This window comes from Schistocerca americana, chromosome 2 (assembly GCF_021461395.2).
Source record: "Schistocerca americana isolate TAMUIC-IGC-003095 chromosome 2, iqSchAmer2.1, whole genome shotgun sequence".
NCBI lineage: Eukaryota > Metazoa > Arthropoda > Insecta > Orthoptera > Acrididae > Schistocerca > Schistocerca americana.
The window spans coordinates 954,066,729-954,092,810 of record NC_060120.1 but is presented as its reverse complement, the minus strand read 5'-3'; the positions used below and the strand labels follow the sequence as shown (position 1 = coordinate 954,092,810).

Here is a 26,082-nt window from a genome sequence, read left to right as displayed (position 1 = left end):
TATTACTTATAAAATCAAGGAAAATCTTGTCTTGCGTAATGATAATATTTCAGATCCAGAAGATGCAAAATGGTAAGTAAGGAGAGGGGCCAAAAATTTATTTGTAAAATGTAATACAGTAAGAAACAGGTGCAAAAATTTTACTACTATATTAACAAGTAGCACCCCCCCCCCCCCCCTTAAACCATTGACCTTACCATTGGTGGGGAGGCTTGCGTGCCTGAGTGATACAGATAGCCGTATAGCCGTACCGTACGTGCAACCACAACGGAGGGTTATCTGTTGAGAGGCCAGACAAACACGTGGTTTCTGAAAAGGGGCAGCAGCCTTTTCAGTAGTTGCAGGGGCAACAGTCTGGATGATTGACTGATCTGGCCTTGTAACACTCACCAAAATGGCCTTGCTCTGCTGGTACTGTGAACAGCTGAAAGCAAGGGGAAACTACAGCTGTAATTTTTCCCGAGGGCATGCAGCTTTACTGTATGGTTAAATGATGATGGCGTCCTCTTGGGTAAAATATTCCGGTGGTAAAATATTCCCCCATTCGGATATCCAGGCGGGGAGTACTCAGGAGGACGTCGCTATCAGGAGAAAGAAAACTGGCATTCTACAGGTTGGAGCGTGAAATGTCAGATCCCTTAATCAGGCAGGAAGGTTAGAAAATTTAAAAAGGGAAATGGATAGGTTAAAGTTAGATGTAGTGGGAATTAGTGAAGTTCGGTGGCAGGAGGAACAAGACTTCTGGTCAGGTGAATACAGGGTTATAAATACAAAATCAAATAGGGGTAATGCAGGAGTAGCTTTAAACAAAAAAAAGGGGGGTGGGGGTGGGGATGCGGATAAGCTACTACAAAAAGCATAGTGAACACATTATTGTGGCCAAGATAGATATGAAGCACACGCTTACCACAGTAGTACAAGTTTATATGCCAACTAGCTCTGCAGATGATGAAGAGATTGATGAAATCTATGTTGAGATAAAAGAAATTATTCAGATAGTGAAGGGAGACGAAAATTTAATAGTCATGCGTGACTGGAATTTGATAGTAGGAAAAGGAAGAGAAGGAAACGTAGTAGGTGAATATGGAATGGCGGTAAGGAATGAAAGATTAATTGCACTGAGCATAACATAATCATAGCTAACACTTGGGCCAAGAATCATGTCAGAAGGTTGTATACATGGAATAAGCTACTGGAAGGTTTCAGACAGACAGATTTAGGAACCAGGTTTTATATTGTAAGACACTTCCAAGGGCAGATTGGTGATGAACTGTACATTAAAACTGAAGAAACTGCAAAAAGTAAGGAGATGGGACCTGGATAAACTGACAGAACCAGACGTTGTAGAGAGTTTCAGAGAGAGCATTAGGGAATGATTGACAAGAATGGGGGAAAGAAATACAGTAGAAGAAGAATGGGTAGCTTTGAGAGATGAAATAGTGAAGGTAGCAGAGGATCAAGTAGGTAAAAAGACGAGGTCTAATAGAAATCCTTGGTAACAGAAGAGATATTGAATTTAATTGATGAAAGGAGAAAATAGAAAAATGCAGTAAATGAAGCTGGCAAAAAGGAATAAAAATGAGATCAACAGGAAGTGCAAAATGGCTAATCAGGAATGGCTAGAGGACAAATGTAAGGATGTAGAGGTGTATATCAGTAGGGGTAAGATAGATACTGCCTACAGGAAAATTAAAGAGACCTTTTGGAGAAAAGAGGACCACTTGCATGAATATCAAGAGCTCATATCGAAACCCAGTTCTAAGCAAAGAAGGGAAAGCAGAAAGGTGGAAGGAGTATATAGAGGGTCTATACCAGGGCGATGTTCTTGAGGCAAATATTATGGAAATGGAAGAGGATGTAGATGAAGAGGAAAGGGGAGATATGACACTGCGAGAAGAGTTTGACAGAGCGGTTAAAGACCCAAGTCGAAACAAGGCCCCGGGAGTAGACAACATTACATTAGAACTACTGATAGCCTTGGGAGAGCCAGCCCTGACAAAACTCTACCATCTGGTGAGCAAGATATGTAACACAGGCAAAATACCCTCAGACTTCAGGAAGAATATAAGAATTCCAATCCCAAAGAAAGCAGGTGTTGGCAGATGTGAAAATTACCGAACTATCAGTTTAATAAGCCATTGCTGCAAAATCCTAACACGAATTCTTTACAGACGAATGGAAAAACTGGTAGAAGCCGAGCTTGGGAAGGATCAGTTTGGATTCCGTAGAAATATTGGAGCACGTGAGGCAATACTGACCCTACGACTTATTTTACAAAATAGATTAAGGAAAGGCAAACCTACATTTCTAGCATTTGTAGACTTAAGAGAAAGCTTTTGACAATGTTGGCTGGAATACTCTCTTTCAAATTCTGAAGGTGGGAGGGGTAAAATACAGGGAGTGAAAAGCTATTTACAATTTGTACAGAAACCAGATGGCAGTTATAACAGTCAAGGGCTATGAAAGGGAAGCAGTGGATGGGAAGGGAGTGAGACAGGGTTGTAGCCTATACCCGATGTTATTCAGTCTGTATATTGAGCAAGCAGTAAATGAAACAAAAGAAAACTTCAGAATAGGTATTAAAATTCATGGAGAAGAAATAAAAACTTTGAGGTTCGCCGATGACATTGTAATTCTCTCAGAGAGCAAAGGACGTGCAAGAGCAGCTAAATGGTATGGACAGTGTCTTGAAAGGAGGATATAAGATGAACATCAACAAAAGCAAAACAAGGATAATGGAATGTAGTCGAATTAAATCAGGTGATGTTGAGGGAATTAGATTAGGAAATGAGACGCTTGAAGTAGTAAACGAGTTTTGCTATTTGGGGAGCAAAATAACTGATGATGGTTGAAGTAGCGACGATATAAAACATAGACTGGCAATGGCAAGGAAAGCGTTTCTGAAGAAGAGAAATTTGTTAACATCGAGTATAGATTTAAATGTTAGGAAGTATTTTATGGATGTATTTGTATGGAGTGTAGCCATGTATGGAAGTGAAACGTGGATGATAAATAGTTTAGACAAGAAGAGAATGGAAGCTTTCGAAATGTGGTGCTACAGAAGAATGCTTAAGATTAGATGGGTGGATCACATAATGAGGAGGTATTGAATAGAATTGGGGAGAAGAGAAATTTGTGGCACAACTTGACTAGAAGAAGGTATCACTTGGTAGGACATATTCTGAGGCATCAAGAGATTATCAATGTAGTATTGGAGGGCACTGTGGAGGGTAAAAATCATAGAGGGAGACCAAGAGATGAATACACTAAACAGATTCAGAAGGATGTAGGTTGCAATAGGTAATGGGAGATGAAGAAGCTTGCACAGGATAGAGTAGCATGGAGAGCTGGATCAAACCAGTCTTCGGACTGAAGACCACACAACAACATTAAGAAGTTGTCTTAATCGTAATTTTCCAAAATTTACACCATTATAGGATATAAAACCTGCTTTGTTTCTAAAATCTTTCAGAAATATGAGGGATGGAACTGAAATAGTGGCAACTATTTATTCTCAACTGATACAAAAGAGTTACATGTTTGCACCCGTTACTGTCCTTCAAAGTAGTCACCACCATTGTGTAGAACCTGTTGCCAGTGATGCGGAAGGTATAGTATACTGTTAGCAGAGCCTATTCTGTTGATGGTGTGAAAGGAGCAGTCTACTGCCTGTTGAATCTCTGGAACAGTTCTGAGGCGAATGCTACGAAGTGGTTCCTTCATCTTCAGAATCAAATCAAAGTCAAGGACTTAAGTCCGGGAAATATGGTGGATGGTACAGTACTTCCCAGTCTCATCAACCAAACAGAGCAGCCACTGTTTGCGCTGTGTGCGCCTGCGCATTGTCATGCAAAGTGATGGGTGGGTTGTACAGAAAGAGTTGCCGCTTCTTTCACAAAGCTGGTCGCAGGTGATGCTCCAAAAACGAACAGTACTACTGTGCATTGGCGGTCTGCCGTGGAGTAACATAATGCATTAGGGTAACACCATCACAGTCGTACACAACAATCACTATAACTTTAGATCATTCCATTCGCACCATCAACAGAACAGGCTCTGCTAACGGAATACTACACCTTCCACATCACTGGCAACGGGTTCTACACAGTGCTGGTTACTACTTTGAAGGACAGTAACAGCTACAAACATGCAACACTTTTGTATCAGCTGTGAATAAATAGTTGTCACTGTTTAAGTTCCAACCCTCGTATGTTTACTGGAACATGGACAGACTACAATAAAATAAGATTTGTAAAAAGTCGTATGACGGAGAAGCAGCACAGTGGGGATTATTACAGTTAGGGTATTTTCAAACATATCAGGATTTTGGAAGAACTTTTGAATCAAAATATTGGAGCAACAGGAGAACCTCTGACTTTTATGATCCAAACCTAACGACAATAATTATAGGAAAAGTTACAGAAACAACACAGAATGGCATGCCAATAAAGCAAAATACTTAAACGATCCCAAAAGGCAGGAACATCTGTTAGAAGTGGTCATCAGCCATTTACCACAGAAGGTAAGATAGAGGGTTTTAGTAAAAGATTGGAGTAGAATTAATAATTTATTACAATATTTGGAACAAATAGACACCACTGAGCGAGAATGCGAAAGATGGCAAGCAAGTTGCAATAGCAATAACAGTAACCAATGCAACACACGCATAGCCATTACAACAGGGACCACAACAGTCAAAAGTGTAACAGATCTGGACGCAGATATATGAACAGGAATAATAACAGAGAAAAATATAATCTGGCATTCAATGACCTTTCTTAACTGATTAAGGTGGAATTAAACACCACATTCATATTCTTCAAAAATAATGATATAAACTCTTTCAGTTCCAACAACTTGTTATTGGGTACTTGGCAGTAGATCATACAGACTGTTCGGGAATTCCCATTACAGACTTCCAGGACTTCTAGAAACCCGTGTCTGAAAATATACCATTTCTGTTCTACGGCGGTTTCAATTCAGATGTTTAACTCATCCACTTCCTCTTGAAGAACTGAATTAGGCATGATTCAGTACTATCATAAGGTAATAATTCATAAAGAAACATCCATTTATCACGTAAGCTCATTTGTTTGTATTAACACTTAAACAATGCACCTTTATAGTCTTCTGGAGGACAAAAAAAAAAAACCAGCATACCACACATACAGAACAGCACTGATTCATTACAACAGCAGCTCAATGTGATGACCGCCAACATTGTCACAGACAATGCACCTAAGAAGCATGTGTTAGTACACACTCTCTGTCCCACCTGGTCTCTCTTCGACTTCTAGCACAGCGGCCAGATCTCATGTCAGCAGCTCTTATTCTGTTTCTGCAGGAGTCTCCTAAATAAAACTTCGCAAAGCAGATGTTGAGTGACATCAGGTGATCGTCTGATGTGCACGTCATCCTATCTACCCTACTGCATACCAGGACAAGCAACTACGAGACATTTCTCTTTCCCTCAGCAGACATGGACATGTCACACATCTGAATTGAAACCTAATTTCATTCATCATATCCAATATTTCAGGAAAGTCATCCATGATTCAAATAATGAAAACTGCACCAGTTACTTATTTTTTATTCTTGGTGCAACACATGTTGAGAATTTCTTCTCATTTTCAAGTGTAGCTGTGCATTTGCTTACATGAATGTGTTTGGTAATGTTTGCATATGTGATTTTCTGCTTTTCTTGCATCATTTTGAGGTTAAACTGAATTGAAATAAATGGTTTAAATGAATCTTTGAGTGGTTTTAAATGCTAACGTAAGAAATGGTACTTTTTGTCTACTTACAGGTATTGTGCCTCCTCTGTGTATCACACACATGCAAATCATATTTGTAGAATGTTTTGTAAACAAACAATGTAAGGGATGATTTGTGCTTGTATGATATTCTGTATGATGGAAGAGGCACAATACCTGTAAGTAGACAAACAAAAATACCATTTTTTACATTAGCTTTTAAAAACATTCAAAGGTTCATTTTAAATGATTAATGGAAAATCTCATATAAAGATGTGAAACAAATACTAACAAGGAGACAGAGGGGCTGGCCAGTACTTAGCTCAGTACAGCTGACAGATACACAAAAAACAGAACCGAAAATTTACGTTCCTAGCTTTCGCAACAAATGTTCCTTCATCAGGGAGGGGAGAGGGGAAAGAAAGGGAAGAAGGGAAAGTAGATTCAGTTACTCACAACCCAGTTTATGAAGCAACAGGGAAAGGAAAACAGGGAGGGTAGCAAGGATGGAGGCATGGTTGTCAGAGGGAAGCCAAAGATATTCTACTGTAAGTACTGTGCCAGCTTCAAACCAAAGAGGATGCATACAGAAGTAAATAGGTATATAGTATAAAGATAAACACAACTATGTAGGATGAAAACATGCATGAATGGCTAAAGAGGAAAGGGAAAGAGGAGAAGACTGAAGAGTAAATGGGAGTGAGGTGGTTTAACGTAGGTTCCTAGGTCAAATGATTAATGGAAAATCTCATATACAGATGTGAAACAAATACTAACAAGGAGATGGAGGGGCTGTCCAGTGCTTACCTCAGCTCAGTACAGCCGACAGATACACAAAAAACCTAGGAACCTGCTACACCGTATGTGCCATTTGGCTTCTCCCACCCAACACCAGTCCCTCTGAACTGCGGAGATGGGAACTTGCACTCCAACACATCCTTTCATCCCGCCATCCCCCTGGACGGAACCTACGTTAAACAACCTCACTCCCATTTACTCTTCAGTCTTCTCCTCTTTCCCTTCCCTCTTTAGCCATTCATGCATCTTTACATCCTACATAGTTGTGTTTATCTTTATACTATATACCTCTTTACTTCTGTATGCATCCTCTTTGGTGTGAAGCTGGCACAGTACTTACAGTAGAATATCTTTGGCTTCCCTCTGACAACCATGCCTCCATCCTTGCTACCCTCCCTGTTTTCCTTTCCCTGTTGCTTCATAACCTGGGTTGTAACTGAATCCACTTTCGCTTCTTCCCTTTCTTTCCCCTCTCTCCTCCCTGATGAAGGAACATTTGTTCCGAAAGCTAGGAACGTAAATTTTCGGTTCTGTTTTTTGTGTATCTGTCGGCTGTAATGAGCTGACGTAAGTACTGGCCAGCCTCTCTATCTCCTTGTTAGTATTTGTTTCAAAGGTTCATTTTGTCAGTTTTTCCGGTTGCAGTCTAACATCGAAGAGATGCAAGAGTGTCATAAAATCACATATGCAAACATCATCAAACATATTCATGTAAACAAATGCACTTGAAAATAAGAATAAATTCTTAAAATGCATTGTTCTAAGCATAAAAAAGTAAGTAACCGGTGCAGTTTTCACTATTTAAAGCATGAACTGAAAATGTTGTAGAACGAAAATGGTACGATTCCAGGCATAGGTTCCTATTCAAAATATTATGTACTCACTCCCCTCTACAAGTCTTAGAAGTTTGTAATGGGAATCTTCAAACACTTTGTATTTTCGCCTATTGTGATTAAAATATTTAAAAACAGAACACTTCACTAGAATTGTGCAGAATGAGGCATGAATGATAACCAATTCTTAATCATCGTGGAGTAATAAGGCGTGTAGGTGCTACTATAACTACATTATAGTCTCAGTAAGGTTGGTTGGTTGGTTGGTTGGTTGGTTAGTTAGTTTAAAAGAGGGGCGAAGGAACCGAACTGCTAGGTCATCGGTCCCTTGTTCCGAATAAAACAATGCCACAAAAGTGAGAATAAAACAAGCAAGACTGACAACACGAAATGGAAAAACCACAAGAATGAAGGAAGGGCAACAAACACTTAAATGGAAAAGAGGGGAGAAGAAAACCACAGAAACGCAAGAAACAGGTAGAAAAGATTAAAATGACAAAACAGATTACCATGGCTGGCTGACCATGAGAATAATACGAGGGCTATCCACAAAGTACATTACATTTTGGAATTAAAAATAAATAACTTATTGGAAATTTTTTTATTATATACAGATGAAAGCCACACTTAAGTAATACTTTTCTACATAGTTGCCATTTAAATTAAGGCACTTATCGTAGCGATGGATGAGCTTGGAAATTCCTTCGTCGTAAAATTCGGCCGCCTGCGCCTTCAACCGCGTAATAACTGTCTTTTGGGACAGAAAAGGTGTGATTTTTGTGGATTTCCTGGAAAGAGGCACTACAATAAACTCTCAAAGGTATTGCCAAACTCTGCACAACCTCAGAAGAGCAATACAAAACAAGCGCAGGGGAAAGTTGGGCTCAAAGATCTTGCTGATTCACGACAACGCCCGGGCCCACACGGCAAATGCCACTCGTGAAGTTCTCGAATCTTTTAAGTGGGAGTTGTTTCCTCATCCATCGTACAGTCCCGACCTGGCACCGAGCGACTTCCACTTATTCCCAGCAATGAAGAAGTGGTTGGCTATGCAGCGTTTTGATGACGATGCACAGCTTCAAGAAGAGGTAACCACGTGGTTGAATGCGCAGGCAGGCGAATTTTACAACAAAGGAATTTCCAAGCTCGTCCATCGCTACGATAAGCGCCTTAATTTAAATGGCAACTATGTAGAAAAGTAGTATTTAAGTGTGGCTTTCATCTGTATATAATTTAAAAAATTTCCAATACTTTATTTATTTTTAATTCCAAAACGTAATGTACTTTGTGGATAGCCCTCGTATGTAGAAGCCAGCCACTCTACAACACATTAAAACCTCCACCCTAAAAGCGCTAGGGTGGAGGTCACAGAGGGACAAAGAATATGCGCTAAAATTTAGATAAAATGATAAAACCAACCCTCACAAATAAAATGTAAAACTAAATCAGCCGATGAGGCGTTGTCAGAAAAAATTAGTGGCAACAAGTCCGGTAACAGAAGATTTTGTCACAGGGCAGTCAAAGTGGGACAGTGCACCGAATACGGGCCACTGTCAACCGGGCACAGCATCGACACGGAGGCGGGTCTTCACAGCGCAGGAGGTAGCTGTGGGTCACCCAAGCGTTGCAAATGCAGAGCCAGCAGACAACCACAGAGTCCCTGCGAGAGACCTGCATGGAGGACTGCCACACATTACTAGTCTCCTTAATGGCATGCAGTTCGTTGTGCGTACTGAGAATATGCCATTCTGTCTCCCAAAGCCAAAAAGCCTGGCGATGTAAAAATGAACACAGGGCAGTAATTGGAATGACTGTCTCCATACGTGGTTTCCGTGTAGTCTGTTTGGCCAGCCTTTCAACAAGTTTGTTGCCTGGGATTCTGACATGTCCTGGGGTCCACACAAACACCCCTGAACGACCCAACCGTTCCAGGACACAGATGGACTCCTGGATGGTCGCTACCAAAGGATGATGAGGTTTGCACTGGGTGATAGCTGGTAGGCTGCTCAAGGAGTCAGTACGCAGAAGAAACGACTCCCCAGGGCATGAACGAATGTGCTCAAGAACACAATATATAGCCACGAGCTCTGGAGTGAAAACACTGCAGCCATGCTGTACAATTTGTCCTCCATGGACATACGCGAAGCCGACGTGACCATCAGCCATCAAGCTGTTGGGGTAAGTCACTTCATGGCCTCGGTACATATCAAGAATCGAGATGAAGTAACAGCGGAGAGCCGCGGGGTGAACTGAGCCCTTTCTGCCATGTGAAAGGTCCAGGCGAAGCTGCAGCCTAGGTGTACACCATGGAGGTGTACGCAATTGGACCTCGCATATAGGTGGTAAAGGGAAGGACTCCAGTTCAGATAGAAAGGATCGGTCACTAACTGCATTTGTAAGCCTGGACCTGGGCCGCCAGTGTGAGAGATGAACCACCATGGGTGGGAAAACGAGGGTAATTTGGATGCACAGGAGAACTACGAATGTATGCTACGTAACTGGTGAGCAGTTGTGCATGTCTGACCTGCACTGGAGGGACTCCAGCATCCGCAAGAACGCTGGTCACCGGACTTGTCCTAAAAGCTCCCATCGCTAGTCTAATGCCACAGTGGTGCACTGGGTCGAGTAAACATAATGCCGAGGGCGCCGCCGAACCATATACCAGACTCCAATAGTCAAAGCAGGATTGAACAAGGGCTCTGTATAGCTGCAACAGCGTAGAGCGATCTGCACCCCAGCTGGTGTTGCTCAGGCAGAGGAGGGTATTGAGATGCTACCAGCACTTCCACTTAAGCTGACAAAAGTGAGGAAGCCACGTCAATTGGGCATGTAAAACCAGTCCTAAAAATCGATACATCTCCACTACAGTGAGGGGATCATCAGTAACGTAAAGTTCTGGCTTTGGATGAACAGCACGACGCCGACAGAAGTGCCTAACACTCGACTTTGTGGCCAAAAACTGAAATCCGTGAGCTAGAGCCCATGAATGCGTCTTGTGGATGGCTCCCTGTAGGTGCTGCTCATCAACACCAGTACTGTTTGACCAGTACGAAATGCAGAAGTCGTCTGTACACAGAGAGGGTGAGACAGACGGCCCTACAGCTGCTGCTAGACCATTAATGGCCACTAAAAATAGAGAGACACTCAATACACAGCCCTGCAGGATCCCATTCTCCTGGATATGGGGGAACTATGGGAGGTACCAACTTTGACATGGAAAGTATGAAGCGACAGGAAATTCTGGATAAAAATTGGGAGCGGGCCTCTGAGACCCCTCTCACATAATGTGGCAAAGATATTATGTCGCCAGGTCGTATCATATGCTTTTCGTAAATCAAAAAAGATGGTAACCAGGTGTTGGCGTCTACAAAAGGCTGTTCGGATGGCAGACTCTAGGGACACAAGATTATCAGTCGTAGAGCGACCCTGCCATGGAGCCAGTAGACCATGTGACTCCAGGACCCAACCCAACCGCCGACACTGTTCCAGTAGCTTACAAAGAACGTTGGTGAGGCCGATGGGCCGACAGCTACCTACATCAAGTGCGTTTTTACCGGGTTTGAGCACTGGAACGATGGTGCTCTCCCGCCATTGTGATGGAAAGACGCCATTGCACCAGATTCGGTTGAAGATGACTAGGAGATGTCGCTTGTAGTCAGATGAGAGATGTTTAATCATCTGACTGTGGATCCAATCGGGCCCAGGAGCTGTGTCGGGGCAATGTGAAAGGGCACTGAGGAACTTCCACTCTGTAAATGGGGTGTTATAGGGTTCACTGTGGTGTGTAATGAAATGAGAGGACTTTCCCTTCCATCCGCCGTTTGTGAGTGGAAAAGGCTGGGGGGTAATTCTTTGATCCAGATGTGTGAGTGTAGTGCTCAGCATACTGCTCAGCAATCGTATTTGTGTCGGTAGGTAACATGCTCTTTATGTTAACACCGGGAAAACCTGTTGGGGTCTGGTACCCAAAAACTCGTTTGACCATTCCCCAGACTTGGGGAGGTGACATACGGCATCCAATGGTCGACACGTACCTCTCCCAACAGTCCTGTTTCCGCCTTCTGATAAGCTGGAGAACACGGGCACAGAGTCATTTAAAGGCTATGAGGTGCTCCAGGGAAGGGTGCCGCTTATGTCGCTGTAGAGCTCACCAACACTCATTAATTGCCACAGCATCTTCCGGCGATATCCAAGGGACTGTCTTTCGCTGGGGGCACCCTAAAGAATGAGAGATCGCTTTTTCTGCCGCAGGAACGATCATTGTAGTTACCTGCTCAACCACCACATCAATGTTACCAAGTGGGGAGATTCAACAGTGACAGCAAAGGTGAAGGCTTCCCAGTCTGCCCAACACCGGGGCAGTGGCATGAAGATGGGGAAGTGGTCACTACCACACAGGTCGTCATGTGTTCTCCAGTGGATACATGGGAAAAATGCCAGGACTGCAAACCGAGAGATCAATGGCCGAATACGTGCCATGTGCCACAATGAAATGTGTCGCAGCCCAAGTATTTAAGAGGCAGAGGTCGAGTTGTGACAAAAATTTTCGACATCTCTGTCTCGGCCAGTAAGAACTGTGCCACCCCACAAGGGGTTACGAACGTTAAAATCTCCTAAAAGTAAGAAAGGTTTAGGGAGTTGATCAATCAGTGCAGCCAATGCGTTCGAGGGTACTGCACCACCTGGAGGAAGTTACACGTTACAGACAGTTATTTCCTGTGTCGTCCTTATCCTGACAGCCACAGCTTCAAGAGAGGTTTGAAGGGGCACAGGTTCACTGCATACGGAGTTAAGGACACAGAGGTAAACTCCACCTGACAGACTATTATAGTTGCTACAATTCTTGTAATATCACTTACAGCCACGGAGGGTAGGGGTCCGCACTGCCAGGAATCACGTTTCCTGACGGGCAAGGCAGAAAGCAGGTGTAAAGCTTAACAGTTGCCGTAGCTCAGCCAGGTGGTGGAAAAAACCGCCACAATTCCACTGGCGGATGAAGTTATTGTGAGGCTCAGAAGGCATGAAGCGCGCAAGGAGGCAGGTTATGCCTCAGGGTCACCTACCACCTCCGACTGAGTTTTTGTAGCCATTTCTATGATTTGAGGCACAGTGAGATCCAGGTCCACAGACGATGCTAAGATCTCCACTGCATCCTCAGAAGCAGAACTGATAGGGAGTGATGGAAGGAAGAAGGAAGACCGTGAAGCTCTTCGTCCAGTAGCTTTTGGCTCCTTGAGCCACTGGCAAGTGTCCACTGTGGTATTAGTGGAGATCTTGGGAGAGAGGGGCCCGAGGGACCCCTACTGCACGAGAGGAGGGGGAGGAGGCTGTTGCTTCTGCAGCAGGGAGGAGGGGACCGATGTCCCATGCATTTGGGGGGAGCCTTGTTCCCAAAGTGGGGGCTTTGGGAACAACAGAGGAAGATTTCCCCCCTACCATCAAAGGGGCGGATGTATTCTTGTAGCCCGGAGGGCCCACTGTTTGTGGTACAGAGCGAGAAAGCACTCGCACTTGGGACGGCGATGGTGATGGTGATGTGGCTGCAGCGTATGTCGACATCAACCAAATGGGTTGTAATCTTTTAAATTTATGTTTAGCCTCTGTGTAAGTCAACTGTTCCAGGATCTTGTACTCCATGATTTTCCGCTTCTTTTGGAGTACTGGGTAGTCTGGCGAGCAGGTAGAGTGGTGCTCTCCACAGTTGATGCGAGTAGGAGGTGGCACACATGGAGTATATATGTGCAGTGGACATCCGCAGTCTTGACATGTGGTGCTGGAAGTGCAGCAGGAAGACATGTGCCCAAACTTCCAGTACTTAAAGCAACGCATAGGGGCAGGGATGTATGGTTTAATGTCACAGCAGTAAACCATCACCTTGACCTTTTCAGGCAATGAATCACCCTCAAAGGCTAAGATGAGGGCACTGGTAGCAACCCTGTTGCCTTTGGGTCCCCTGTAAACATGCCGGATGAAATGAACACCCCACCGTTCTAAATTGGCGCAGAGCTCATCGTCAGACTGCAAGAGGAGGTCACGATGGAAAACAACCCCTGGACCATGTTGAGTCTTTTATGGGGAGTGATGGAAACAGAAATATCACCCAGCTTGTCACAGGCGAGTAACACTCGAGATTGGGCTGGGGATGCTGTCTGAATCAAGACTGCACCGTTTCGCATCTTTGACAGAGCTGTCACTTCTCCAAACTTATCCTCAAGGTGTTCAATGAAAAACTGAGATGATGTAGGTAGAAAAGAGTCCCCACGGTTCTGCTACAGACTAAAAACCGAGGCAAATATGGTTTTTTCCAGTCTGTAACTCTACATTCCTCCTATGATGTAGCGAGGGAGGAAAATGATTTAGGGTCATACCTGTTGGCATTGTATTCTAACTTGCTCTTCTTAGAGACTGCTGGTGCCATACGGTCACCAGCAAGAGATGACGTAGTCCACTTAATTGTGGGTCATCCGCACTGATGCCACCCACTCCAATCAGGGGCTCTCCCCATGGATGCCACCCAGCCACAGCAAAGGCCAACTGGCATGATGGCCTTCGTTGGGAGTCGTGCTGCCACAGGAAGACAGACATCTACTCCCTGGCATATGTGAGGAGTTTACAGCTAAGGCATCAGCAGTGTGATCCCTGTGTGGGTGCAGAGAATCCAATATTGTCATGGGCGCAAAAGAGGACAGGAGACAATGGAACCTGTAAAGTGTTCTTGCCCAAATAGTTGAATCGCAGGTGGAGATGCAAAGCCATGACAAGAGACTCAGGAGATCAAATCTAAGGGCACTTGTGCACCATGTAAGGCATCCTTCACCATACAGCTTACACTTCTGTAGAATTTTGAAAGTGGTAGGTCACACCAGAGAATGGAACCTGAACTCATAGGGCCAAAAAGTGAGAGAGTCCTTTTAGTTCCTTTTTACGACTGGCAGGAACACCTCGGGGCTACTCTAACCCCCCGGACCCACAAGGGGCTTTTAATAAGATAATTATCTTTAGGGTGTGTGTGTGTGTGTGTGTGTGTGTGTGTGTGTGTGTGTGTGTGTGTGTGTGTGTACGCGCGCGTGTGTGTGTGTGTTTTCAGAAGTAATCTAACATGAAATATTAGGCTGGGAAGTGAAGCAATCCATTCTATTTATAGTATACTCTATTAGTGCTGTTACCAATGTTGTTAGCAATATGCAAGAGGGAACTTAAACCAATCCTGAATTTTTCCATTTTGAATACCATGGTATGCTAACACTGTGTCCAGCCCAAACAATGCTCAAGTATTAAATATCCTTCCTAATCTAATGAATGCTTAACATAAAAATTTATTTTTTCTTTTCTTTTTTAAAAATTAAAGAAAGGATACACACCATGGGAACAAAATTTGGATTTAGCTTCGTCATGCTTTGTGCATTATTATGCAAATTTTTATAATGGAAATTTTAATTGGTCACACCTGGGAGGGTTTCAATTTTACCTTTCATACTTATGGGGGGAAAAAGGGCATGATATGCTTTCTGTCACTATAAATACCTCACTGGCAACTCATGTACTAGTTTTAAAGGACAGTAGCAGATCTGCTGCAATTCATAGGTATATGAACAGTTACACACTTACAAATTTTCTTTTTTTTCCATCAAAGATGATCATATTAATATGCTTATTTTTATTAAGATGTGTATCATCCTTTTTGCACATGATGAATGTAATTGAATTAATCTGAGCAATTAGATGCAAACTGTGTACAGGCAGTTTACCTGAGACATTCAGCTGTGTGGTACACCTGCACTACTGCAGATAAGATGAATGACAATTCTTGTTGTATTTAGTGTCCTACAACTTTAATTTGCATAAGTCACAGAAATACGCCTGCAAACTTAAGGAGTACCAAATGACTGATTGATATCGTGCCTCTGTGTGTATACTGGTGCATATGATGCTTGGATAACGTAATACAAGTGGATTGTGAGAACAGAAGCATAAGAAGTATAAGATTGTTGATAAAAGAAAGACATTTAAGCTGAACAAGAAAATAGTATTTACTATGTGAAGGAACAAAATTAGGTCTATACTAGCTCATAGATCATCTTACTACAACACTACTTTCAAAGCTTGTTCATTTATAAGGCGCGGCAGATGTGAGGGCACATAATTTTCCACAATTTCAAAAGTTGTAATTATGACAGATGTAGTGGACTGGTGGGAACATAAGTACTGTAGTAGCATGTAAATGAACACGTGTGACAAGTCTCATATTAGTGGGAAGAGTAGCCCAAGGATTAACGTTATCCCTAGTTGGATCATGGTTTCTTTATATTATATTTTGTTGTTATTATTGTGTGTTGTCTGTCTGAAGTATTGCTTTTGGGCTTTGTGCAGCGCCGAGTTTGGTCAAGCTGCACCTGACATCACCCACAAATGCAGCAAAGAACTGTCTGTGTCATACACCGCTCCAAGGAACTTCAATGACCCAAATGTCCGATGGACAATATTGTCAACTGCATTAAGGCTTCTTTATGTTCAAGTTAAGATCTTGTCTGTAAAATGTAATGGAGTGAGTTGTTGTTTAAGAGTGAAAATTAAAGTGTCCTATCCACAAGTTGACGAGCTGCTCCTTCAGTAGAGTTACTAATAATTAATGGAAGGAGTGTCTGTGGGGAATGCCTAAACTTTTACTGCATCAGGAGTGGTTGGCAGACAAGGAATCTAACAATCAGTACTGTACACAGCGATGTCTTTTTGTAATAACATTTGATCCCTTCAGTCGTGTCATGGTTCATCAGCTGGGAAACTGAACTAAAATTGGGTGGAGAAGGAGAGCAGGGGAGAGGGGGGGGGGGGGGGGGGGGGGGGACTCTGAGCTTTCCAGTTTCTCTTTCAAATGAATGGTTTGAAGAATGACTAGGTGGTACTCAACAACAACAACATTTCCAAAATTCCGAACTGCACACTGATGTTTTTAGACTTCAGGGACAAATACTTTGGTTTATCAATCTGTAAAAATGCTTCTCTTCCGACTGGTTTTTTTTTTTTTTTTTTTTTTTTTTTTAAATCCTGTTAAAGCATCATGGACTTGTGGACTTCTGTACGATTAGCAAAGGTAGTCTTTTTATCGGTAAATTTTCTGCATACCATAGCAATGATTTGCCTTAAAACTAGAGACTGACAATTGCTCTTATAAATTCTGGATTTTCTTGACCTTTGATTTCCATCAGCACTGTACGCACTTCTTTTTTTTTTTTTAGCCCACCTTATTAAGGGGCTCCGGAAAGGCTCAAAATCATGAAAAGTTCAATTTTTACTTTTTTGCGTTTTCTGAATCTGCAGACTATTACCTTTTAATAGATATATAATTTATTCAATTCCGAAGACTACAACTATTTTTAAATTTTTTTTGAAATGTGTTCTACATGGGCGTGACCCACTGTGGCGCTGTTAAACTGCTGTCAAATGGTGTTATTATTAACGTCCGTGTTCATCAGGTACCTTTTAGTGATGTGAGATAAAGTATGTGTTGTGGCTAACCTGTGATGGTTCAATATATATCGCTGGTGTGATTGTCGATTGTTTCATGTTTATTTACTCTGTCGTTATCTCGAAAATATTCCTAATTAATTCTCTTTCTTGAGTCTCTGTTTTGTTGAAGTATAATAATGAGTAAAAGTAAAGTTATTAGAAATCCTCTGAAGGCTTTTAAGAAAAGGAGAAATGTTGGAAAGCCAAAGGTATGTGTTATTACTGTAAACAATAAAGACGATAACCAAGTGAGTGAACCTAACCTCTCAAGTACACCTGCCCATAGCAGTCAAAGTGGGAAAGAAAATACTTCACAGAAGAAGCTTGGTTCAATGAGTGAAAACTATGAATGTTTTATGGGCGAATCGGATGTGAATGAAATATTTGATATGTCGGTTCTCAAAGGAATTTTTTCAAACTGTGTAAGCTGTATTCATTGTAGTGAAGTTGGTCTGGAACTCTCCATAATAAAGCACGTAGGACTTGCTAGTGAAATACAACTGAAATATGATAAGTGTTCATACATGACCACCTTTTGGAACAGTGTTGCAGTAACTGCAACTGAAGAAAATGGTAGCAAAATCTAGGAACACAACAACGAGCGATGCTTGCTTTAGACAAGGAACGCCTTCGGGCTGCAGACAGGGCTGTAAAGAGTCTAGAAATACAAGCAAGAGTGAACAGGAGGAGGAACAAGAGGAAGCTGGAGGAGGAGTTTGCAGAGGATGAAGATAATCCATCCTATGGACCTGCAATGCACTAAAAAGTTAATCCAATCTTTGTCGCTCGATTCCCAAAACTTTTATTTTCTCATACTAATTACATGTTTTCTAAGGATCTTCCAAACATATTTGTTTCAAACTTTCAGTAAATGTTACACAGTACCTTCTGCATAATTTAACACAGCCTTTTCCCAAAAAACTGTATATTTTTGAATATATAAACAAAAAATTGCAAAAAAAATGTTGTGAATTTTCATTACAATTGAAAAAAAATCATCTTTAATAACTGAACTAAAATTTTGTAAAATCCCTGGGTTACATTGTAGCCCATATTCCAATAAATAATCTGTAAAAAGTTCAACTTCCTACCTCAAATACTTTGTAGGGAAGATGTAATCTATAAGCGTTATTTTAACATTGCAAGTATAGGGCGTTCCGGAGCCCCTTAACCGTGTTTTTAAAAGATCACAGCTGGTAGGCACCTTAAAATTAGTATTACTCCCTTCTTTGTTCATTTCAGGAGCAGGACGACTGAAAAATGAGCAGCAACATTAGAAAACCCCCATTTTTAATTTACTCCTAAATATTCAGCATTACGCACATAAGCAGGAAAAAGTTTAGAAAAGGTTTGAAATCATGTTTAAAGTTTGTTGGAAGTTGCTAAGTACTCTCATTAAGAAAAACTGGATGAACAGAGTGTGGGTAATTTGCACTTCATTTTAAGCAAATGCAAGTTTTTCACGCATCTCAATGTTTATGACATCATATCTCCTGAACTACGTGTTGTACGTTGATATAATATTGCTGGTACATTAAGTAACTCTGCCCCCAAGATTGTTGCGAATACAGTTAGTTGTAAACAAGCAATAAATTAAAATGTCATGTTTGATGTTGAAGTTTTATTGTGCGTCATGTGAAGCAGAAGCTCGTTTTTCATGCATGTAAGTTCTTTGACGTCACATATCATAAACCGTGTGTTTTACAATGATACCACTTTTCACCTACATTCAGTGACATTTGTAAATACAGTCTATGAAACGGGTTGCAAATAGAGTTTGTAGTAAAGAAGTAATAAAGTAGAACATTATGTCTAATGCTTAAGTTTTACTGCATGAACATCAAAAATGCAGTGAGTGATAAACTTTCTTCCTTTAATCATTTTGTGGGAGGTGTCAGCAAGAAAGAGTTTCATAAAGGTTTGAAATTATGTGTTAAGTTTGTTGGATGACACTAAGTATTCTCATTTTCAGATACTAGATGACTATAAAGTTTAGGTATTTGTGCATTTCAGTTCCACTGCCTCAAGACAAACACAGTTTCCAACTGTAATACTTATCATGTTTTTTAACTAAGTTTATCCATCTGTATTAGCAGATTATGACAGCATTTTAAATTTTTAGGTTCAGTCAATAATTACACGAAATAAATTTTTGTTACCCCTGAATGCTGTTAGATCAGCAACCTCCAACTGATAATGGGTTCTGGGTACTCACTCAGTAACACAGATTTCTTTGGGCACCCACTCAAACTGACAATTCCATTTTCACATGCTGTATTTCCACAATTAACCTAAGAGTCTCTCATTGCAACGAGTACACTTTAAGACCATTATCCGTAGCACCTTATGATCAGTTTACTTTACAATTCTAATGTGTTTTCTAAAACAAAATATAGTGACATGCTGTTTAAGTGATTTACTTTTGTATCCATAGGTGACAATTCTTTGCTTCTGGTGTTTTTGTTAGTTATTCTGTACTGAGAAATAAAAGTGATGACCAAGATGTAAATGGTTAAAGAAAATAATCAAAATAATAAGAATGATGATGATGATGATGATGTATTGAGAAAAAATGCAAGGAGGATTGTGAAGCACTACATATGAAAGGCACAGACTTCAGAGCTTGGAAGTTCAAACTATCTCCACAATCAGGTCCTGACGACCACACATTTTCTGCCAAGGCATCCTTGGACGTGATATGGAGGGGCACTTGTCCGGCACACCACTGTTTCAGCCACTGTCAGTTTCTTGGCAGTTGCTACTTCTCCTTGAAGAAGCTCGTCAACAGGCCCAACAAGGCTGACTACACCCAATTACAGTTCTCCCACCAAGGAAATATATCAGTACTACGATCAAAATAGTGTTCGTCACATGGCAGTCGCACATGCTGACTGCTCAGGTACAGTAGCAAGCACCAACACAACAAATGGAGAAATCCATTGATATCAGTACCAGTACCTGTGCTAGGCTGGCAACTTTGCACCTTATCATACTACCTTAGCATAAACACAGTGTTCTAAATGACTTGATAATAAATGCTGACGAACAGACTTTAAATAAGACTTAAGTGGTTATAATGAGCATAAGTCCTTAGATACTGATACAGAACATACTCACCCTGCAAATAAACGAGCAACATCGAGTTCCTTTTCATCACAGGCTTGTTGTGCAGCCACTAGAAAACCCTCTTCATATGAAAACTGAAGAAGGTATGTCAGTCTTTCTAAATCATATTTCATGGAATCATAGGATTCAAAGTTACTTTTCAACATGCGCAAAGTATACTTTCTAATGACATCCTTACGAAATCTTTCTGACACGTACTGGTCTAACTTCACTGCCATTCCAAATTCGCATTTTAGAGTATGCATATTCTTCAACTCTTGTACAGGAATACTTCGCAGTTCCGCCAGTTCATTTCCATATTTGTCGACAATATAACCCAAAGCAGTTATATAATTGCTGCTGATATCACTGAGCAACTCTGATTGCAAAAAGTAATCTATCTTATATACCATTTTCTCACACAACTCTACAAGTAACTCTTTATCAAGCATTTCAACAGTGGCAAAAGCTTCTTTCTGGCATCCTTTTTCCATATAAAAATTGGCAAGGTACAAGTATGCTTGGGACTTCAGTTGTGGAGATGCTTCCATCAACTGTACTACATCACTGTGCATTTCATCTCTGTCCTGCTTTATAACATAGTGTATATTGTCTAACGAAACACGTGTCTGTAACAAAATAAAATAAGGGTGTCACCAGAAAAACATACAAAAATCTAAACTGGCTTACCGTAAACTATAACAAGGAACCTTTAGTGCCATTTATTCTGGACAGTGACAAATTGCATAGGTAACAGCAGTATTAGAAATAGGATTGAATGTAAGAACAGTGTTTGAGGAGTGCCTTTTTGAGTATGATTACCAGCAAGAAGTTTTAGATAAAAGAATAAGATTATAAAGTAAACCAAAGTCAACAGAATTAAGTGCAGCACAGTTATGGTAAATGAGGCATTAACTACAAAATTAGGAAATTAAAATCAAACAATCTAAACTCCAGGTAGGAATGTCAACAACGTAGGAAAAGATAGATCACTACTTACTGTAATGAAGACACATATGCTGCAGACAGGCACGATTAAAGAACACTCACATATAGCTTTCAGCCAGTAAACACACACACACACACACACACACACACACACACACACACACACACACACACACACACACACACACGACCGCCAACTCCAGCATCGCAGAGAGAGAGAGAGAGAGAGAGAGAGAGAGAGAGAGAGAGAGAGAGTGAGAGAGAGAGAGAGAGAGAGTGTGTGTGTGTGTGTGTGTGTGTGTGTGTGTGTGTGTAGACTGGCCGAAAGCTGTATGACAAACTTGAGGAAAAAACCTCATCTTATAATAACATATGGTATGTGAAAAAGACCTTTAAAAATAAAGAGTATGTAAAAGAACAATATAAAATATAACACAAAAATACCATCATTAAGAATATGCAAGTATGTTACACATCCTTCCACAAGCAACATTAATTAATACAACAGGTAGAAAGATAGATCTTCTTGGCTATTAACTTACATTTCTTGTGTCTTGTTGAGATGGTTTCACGATGCCATATTTTTTTAAAATTAATTTTGACTTTACGCTGATCTGCTCATATCTAATGTCGGATGCTCGAGGATGTTTCAGATTTGCTCCAGCTTCTGCCATTTCTGCTATGGCAGTGCTCCAAGGTACTGAAGCTTTTTTTATGATATACAAGATGCATTCTATACGATCCTAAAACAAGATCAACATTAGCTAAAATTACATTACTTTAAACTTACTACAAAACGTCTGGACCAGCATAAAAATTTCTCTAGAATGTACCTCAATATTCTGAATATAGCCACTGATAACAGATACAGTGTTTTCCCAGGATGAATCTTGATAGTAATTGCAGGAATAGTTCGCAAGATTCTGAGTATAATGAAGTAGCACATAATCTGCATTCAAATTATTTTTTAAAAAGTACTGTTTCAAGAAATCTTTTATAATGGACCTTAGGTGGTGCAATGTTGTATTGTTTAATATACATTCTGCCACTTTTTGTTTATTTTCCTGTAATAAAAGAAAATACAACATTTCATGAGAATGGACAAAAACATATACAGTTACAGAAGGATACTACATACTTTTACAACCGGTGACTTACTTTATTGTGAGAACCTTTCAGTATCCGCAAAAGTCACTTCTGGTTATTTTACTTATTTTGTATTTGAATGGTGTGTCACAATAGAGTTTATAATAAGTTTTACACCACACATAAGTTAAAATTAGTATCACAATTTGTTACTGTAACAAGATTAACATATTACAAATTTCACAATGAGTTTTGAATATGGGATTCATCTGGAGTTATTTCTGAAAGTCTGCACAAATACAAATCAGGATTGCTGGACAAGAGATAACCCCAGATTCTGTGATCATAAGTTCATTTTCTTAATGCCCAACTTCCTTGACTGATTTACAGTGCTGACAAAAATTAAAATTATATATCCATACCAAACAGCACTGTGCGTTTCTGTCTTAATGTGAATGATTTGTATACTTGTATTTATGGCCACAGAATATCTGTTTTGACTTCTTGTTGCAGTAATAAACTGTAACTGACCAAATACAGTGTTTCAAGTGTGCGCTGTTGTCACTTTCAGTCATTCGAAGCCGATTGGAAAGCTAGAACCAGATACTTTGAGGATCTGTGACAAAACAGGTGTTTAAAAATGTTATTAGAAAGGAAAAGAGTATGTGGTATGCAAATAGAATAGTTAATTCACAGGGTAAAATTAAAACCACAGGGTCAGTTGTGAAGGAAGTGTCTGGTCAGCAGCACAAGGTCGATGATATAAAGTCAGTTTGTAGTAAAAATATTTCTTTTACTGATATATCAGACAAATGTACAGTATTTAACAATCATTTTCTGAGCTTTGCTGATGAATTGAGTAAAAAACTTAATTTCTACAAGGAATCATAAAACTCCTGGAAAATGCCTTTCCAAGATTGATGTCTGAAATACTCCTCTGTGATACTGACAAGGGGGAAATCGAGTCAATAAATAAATCATTGAAGACTAAGGACTCATGGATATGATGGGGTGCCTAGCAGGATATTGAAGTACTGTGTTGTACATGTCAGCCCTGTGCTTAGCCATATTTGTGATTTTCCTTTAAGAGTGGTCAGTTTTCTGAATGATTAAAGAACTCAGTAGTAAAGCCGTTTTATAAAAAGGGGGAAAGGGACAATGTAGACAATTTTAGGCCTATTTCTATGCCATCAGTGTTTGCTAAAGTTATTGAAAAGGCTGTGTATGAAACCCCCCATGAACCATGGATCTTGCCGTTGGTGGGGAGGCTTGCGTGCCTCAATGATACAGATAGCCGTACTGTAGGTGCAACCACAACGGAGGGATATCTGTTGAGAGGCCAGACAAACGTGTGGTTCCTGAAGAGGGGCAGCAGCCTTTTCAGTAGTTTCAGGGGCAACAGTCTGGATGATTGACTGATCTGGCCTTGTAACACTAACCAAAATGGCCTTGCTGTTCTGGTACTGCGAACGGCTGAAAGCAAGGGGAAACTACAGCCATAATTTTTCCCGAGGGCATGCAGCTTTACTGTATGGTTAAATGATGATGGCGTCCTCTTGGGTAAAATATTCCGGAGGTAAAATAGTCCCCCATTCGGATCTCCGAGCGGGGACTACTCAAGAGGACATCGTTATCAGGAGAAAGAAAACTGGCGTTCTACAGATCGAGCGTGGAACGTCAGATGCCTTAATCGGGCAGGTAGGTTAGAAAATTTAAAAAGGAAAATGGATAGGTTAAAGTTAGATATAGTGGAAATTAGTGAAGTTCAGTGCCACGAGGAACAAGACTTTTGGTCAGGTGAATACAGGGTTATAAATACAAAATCAAATAGGGGTAATGCAGGAGTAGGTTTGATAATGAATAAAAAAAATAGGAGTACGGGCAAGCTACTATAAAACAGCATAGTGAACGCATTATTTCGGCCAAGATAGACACGAAGCCCATGCCTACTACAGTAGTACAAGTTTATATGCCAACTAGCTCTGCAGATGATGAAGAAACTGATGAATTGTATGATGAGATAAAAGAAATTATTCAGGTAGCCAAGAGAGACGAAAATTTAATTGTCATGGGTGACTGGAATTCGAGAGTAGGAAAAGGGAGACAAGGAAACATAGTAGGTGAATATGGAGTGGGGGCAAGAAATGAAAGAGGAAGCCGTCTGGTAGAATTTTGCACAGAGCATAACTTAATCATAGCTAACACTTGGCTCAAGAATCATAAAAGAAGGTTGTACAAATGGAAGAATCCTGGAAATACTAGAAGGTCTCAGATAGATTATATAATGGTAAGGCAGATTTAGGAACAGGTCTTAAATTTTAAGACATTTCCAGGGGTAGATGTGGACTCTGACCACAATCCATTGGTTATGAACTGTAGATTAAAACTGAGGAAACTGCAAAAAGGTGGGAATTTAAGGAGATGAGACCTGGATAAACTGACTAAACCAGAGCTTGTAGAGAGTTTCAGGGTGAGCATAAGGGAACAATTGACAGCAATGCGGGAAATAAATACAGTAGAAGAAGAATGGGTAGCTTTGAGGGATGAAATAGTGAAGGCAGCAGAAGAGCAAATAGGTAAAAAGACAAGGGTAGTAGAAACCCTTGGGTAACAGAAGAAATACTGAATTTAATTGATGAAAGGAGAAAATATAAAAATGCAATAAATGAAGTAGGCAAAAAGGAATACAAACATCTCAAAAATGATATCAACACGAAGTGCAAAACGGCTAAGCAGGAATGGCTAGAGGACAAATGTAAGGATGTAGAGGAGTATCTCACTAGGGGTAAGATAGATACTGCCTACAGGAAAATTATAGAGACCTTTGGAGAAAGGAGAACCACTTGCATGAGTATCAAGAGCTCAGATGGAAATCCAGTTCTAAGCAAAGAAGGGAAAGCAGAAAGGTGGAAGGAGTATATAGAGGGTCTATACCATGGCGATTTTCTTGAGGCCAATATTATGGATATGGAAGAGGATGTAGATGAAGAGGAAAGGGGAGATATGATACTGCGAGAAGAGTTTGACAGAGCACTGAAAGACCTGAGTAGAAACAAGGCCCCGGGAGTAGACAACATTCCATTGGAACTACTGATAGCCTTGGGAGAGCCAGCCCTGACAAAACTCTACCATCGGGTGAGCAATATGTATGAAACAGGCGAAATACCCTCAGACTTCTGGAAGAATATAAGAATTCCAATCCCAAAGAAAGCAGATGTTGGCAGATGTGAAAATTACCAAACTATCAGTTTAATAAGCCATGGCTGCAAAATCCTAACACGAATTCTTTACAGACAAATGGAAAAACTGGTAGAAGCCGAGCTTGGGAAGGATCAGTTTGGATTCCGTAGAAATGTTGGAACACGTGAGGCAATACTGACCCTACGACGTATCTTAGAAGAAACCTACATTTCTAGCATTTGTAGACTTAGAGAAAGCTTTTGACAATGTTGATTGGAATACTCTCTTTCAAATTTTGAAGGTGGCAGGGGTGCAATACAGGGAGCGAAAGGCTATTTACAATTTGTAAAGAAAGCAGATGGCAGTTATAAGAATCGAGGGACATGAAAGGGGTAGCAGTGGTTGGGAAGGGAGTGAGACAGGGTTGTAATCTCTCCCCGATGTTATTCAATCTATATTTTGGGCAAGCAATAAAGGAAACAAAAGAAAAGTTCAGAGTAGGTATTAAAATCCATGGAGAAGAAATAAAAACTTTGAGATTCGCCGATGACATTGTAATTCTATCAGAGACAGCAAAGGGCTTTGAAGAGCTGTTGAGCGGAATGGACAGTGTCTTGAAAGGAGGATATAAGATGAACATCAACAAAAACAAAATGAGGATAGTGGAATGTAGTCTAATTAAGTCGGGTGATGCTGAGGGAATTAGATTAGAAAATGGGACACTTAAAGTAGTAAAGGAGTTTTGCTATTTGGGGAGCAAAATAACTGATGATGGTAGAAGTAGAGAGGATATAAAATGTAGACTGGCAATGGAAAGGAAAGCATTTCTGAAGAAGAAAAATTTGTTAACATCTAGTATTGATTTAAATGTC

General features: G+C 40.7%; 1 protein-coding gene across 1 annotated transcript in view; it reads right to left on the bottom strand.

Moving 5' to 3' along the window:
- Nucleotides 1-26,082, bottom strand: part of LOC124596129 — a 262,465-nt gene that overhangs the window by 123,938 nt on the left and 112,445 nt on the right. The window contains exons 12-14 of the mRNA XM_047135149.1: nt 21,778-22,008; nt 21,487-21,687; nt 20,009-20,625 (exon numbers count right to left, since the gene is read on the bottom strand). Coding sequence (XP_046991105.1) covers nt 20,009-20,625; nt 21,487-21,687; nt 21,778-22,008 — 1,049 coding nt within the window. The remainder of the gene's footprint in view (nt 1-20,008; nt 20,626-21,486; nt 21,688-21,777; nt 22,009-26,082) is intronic.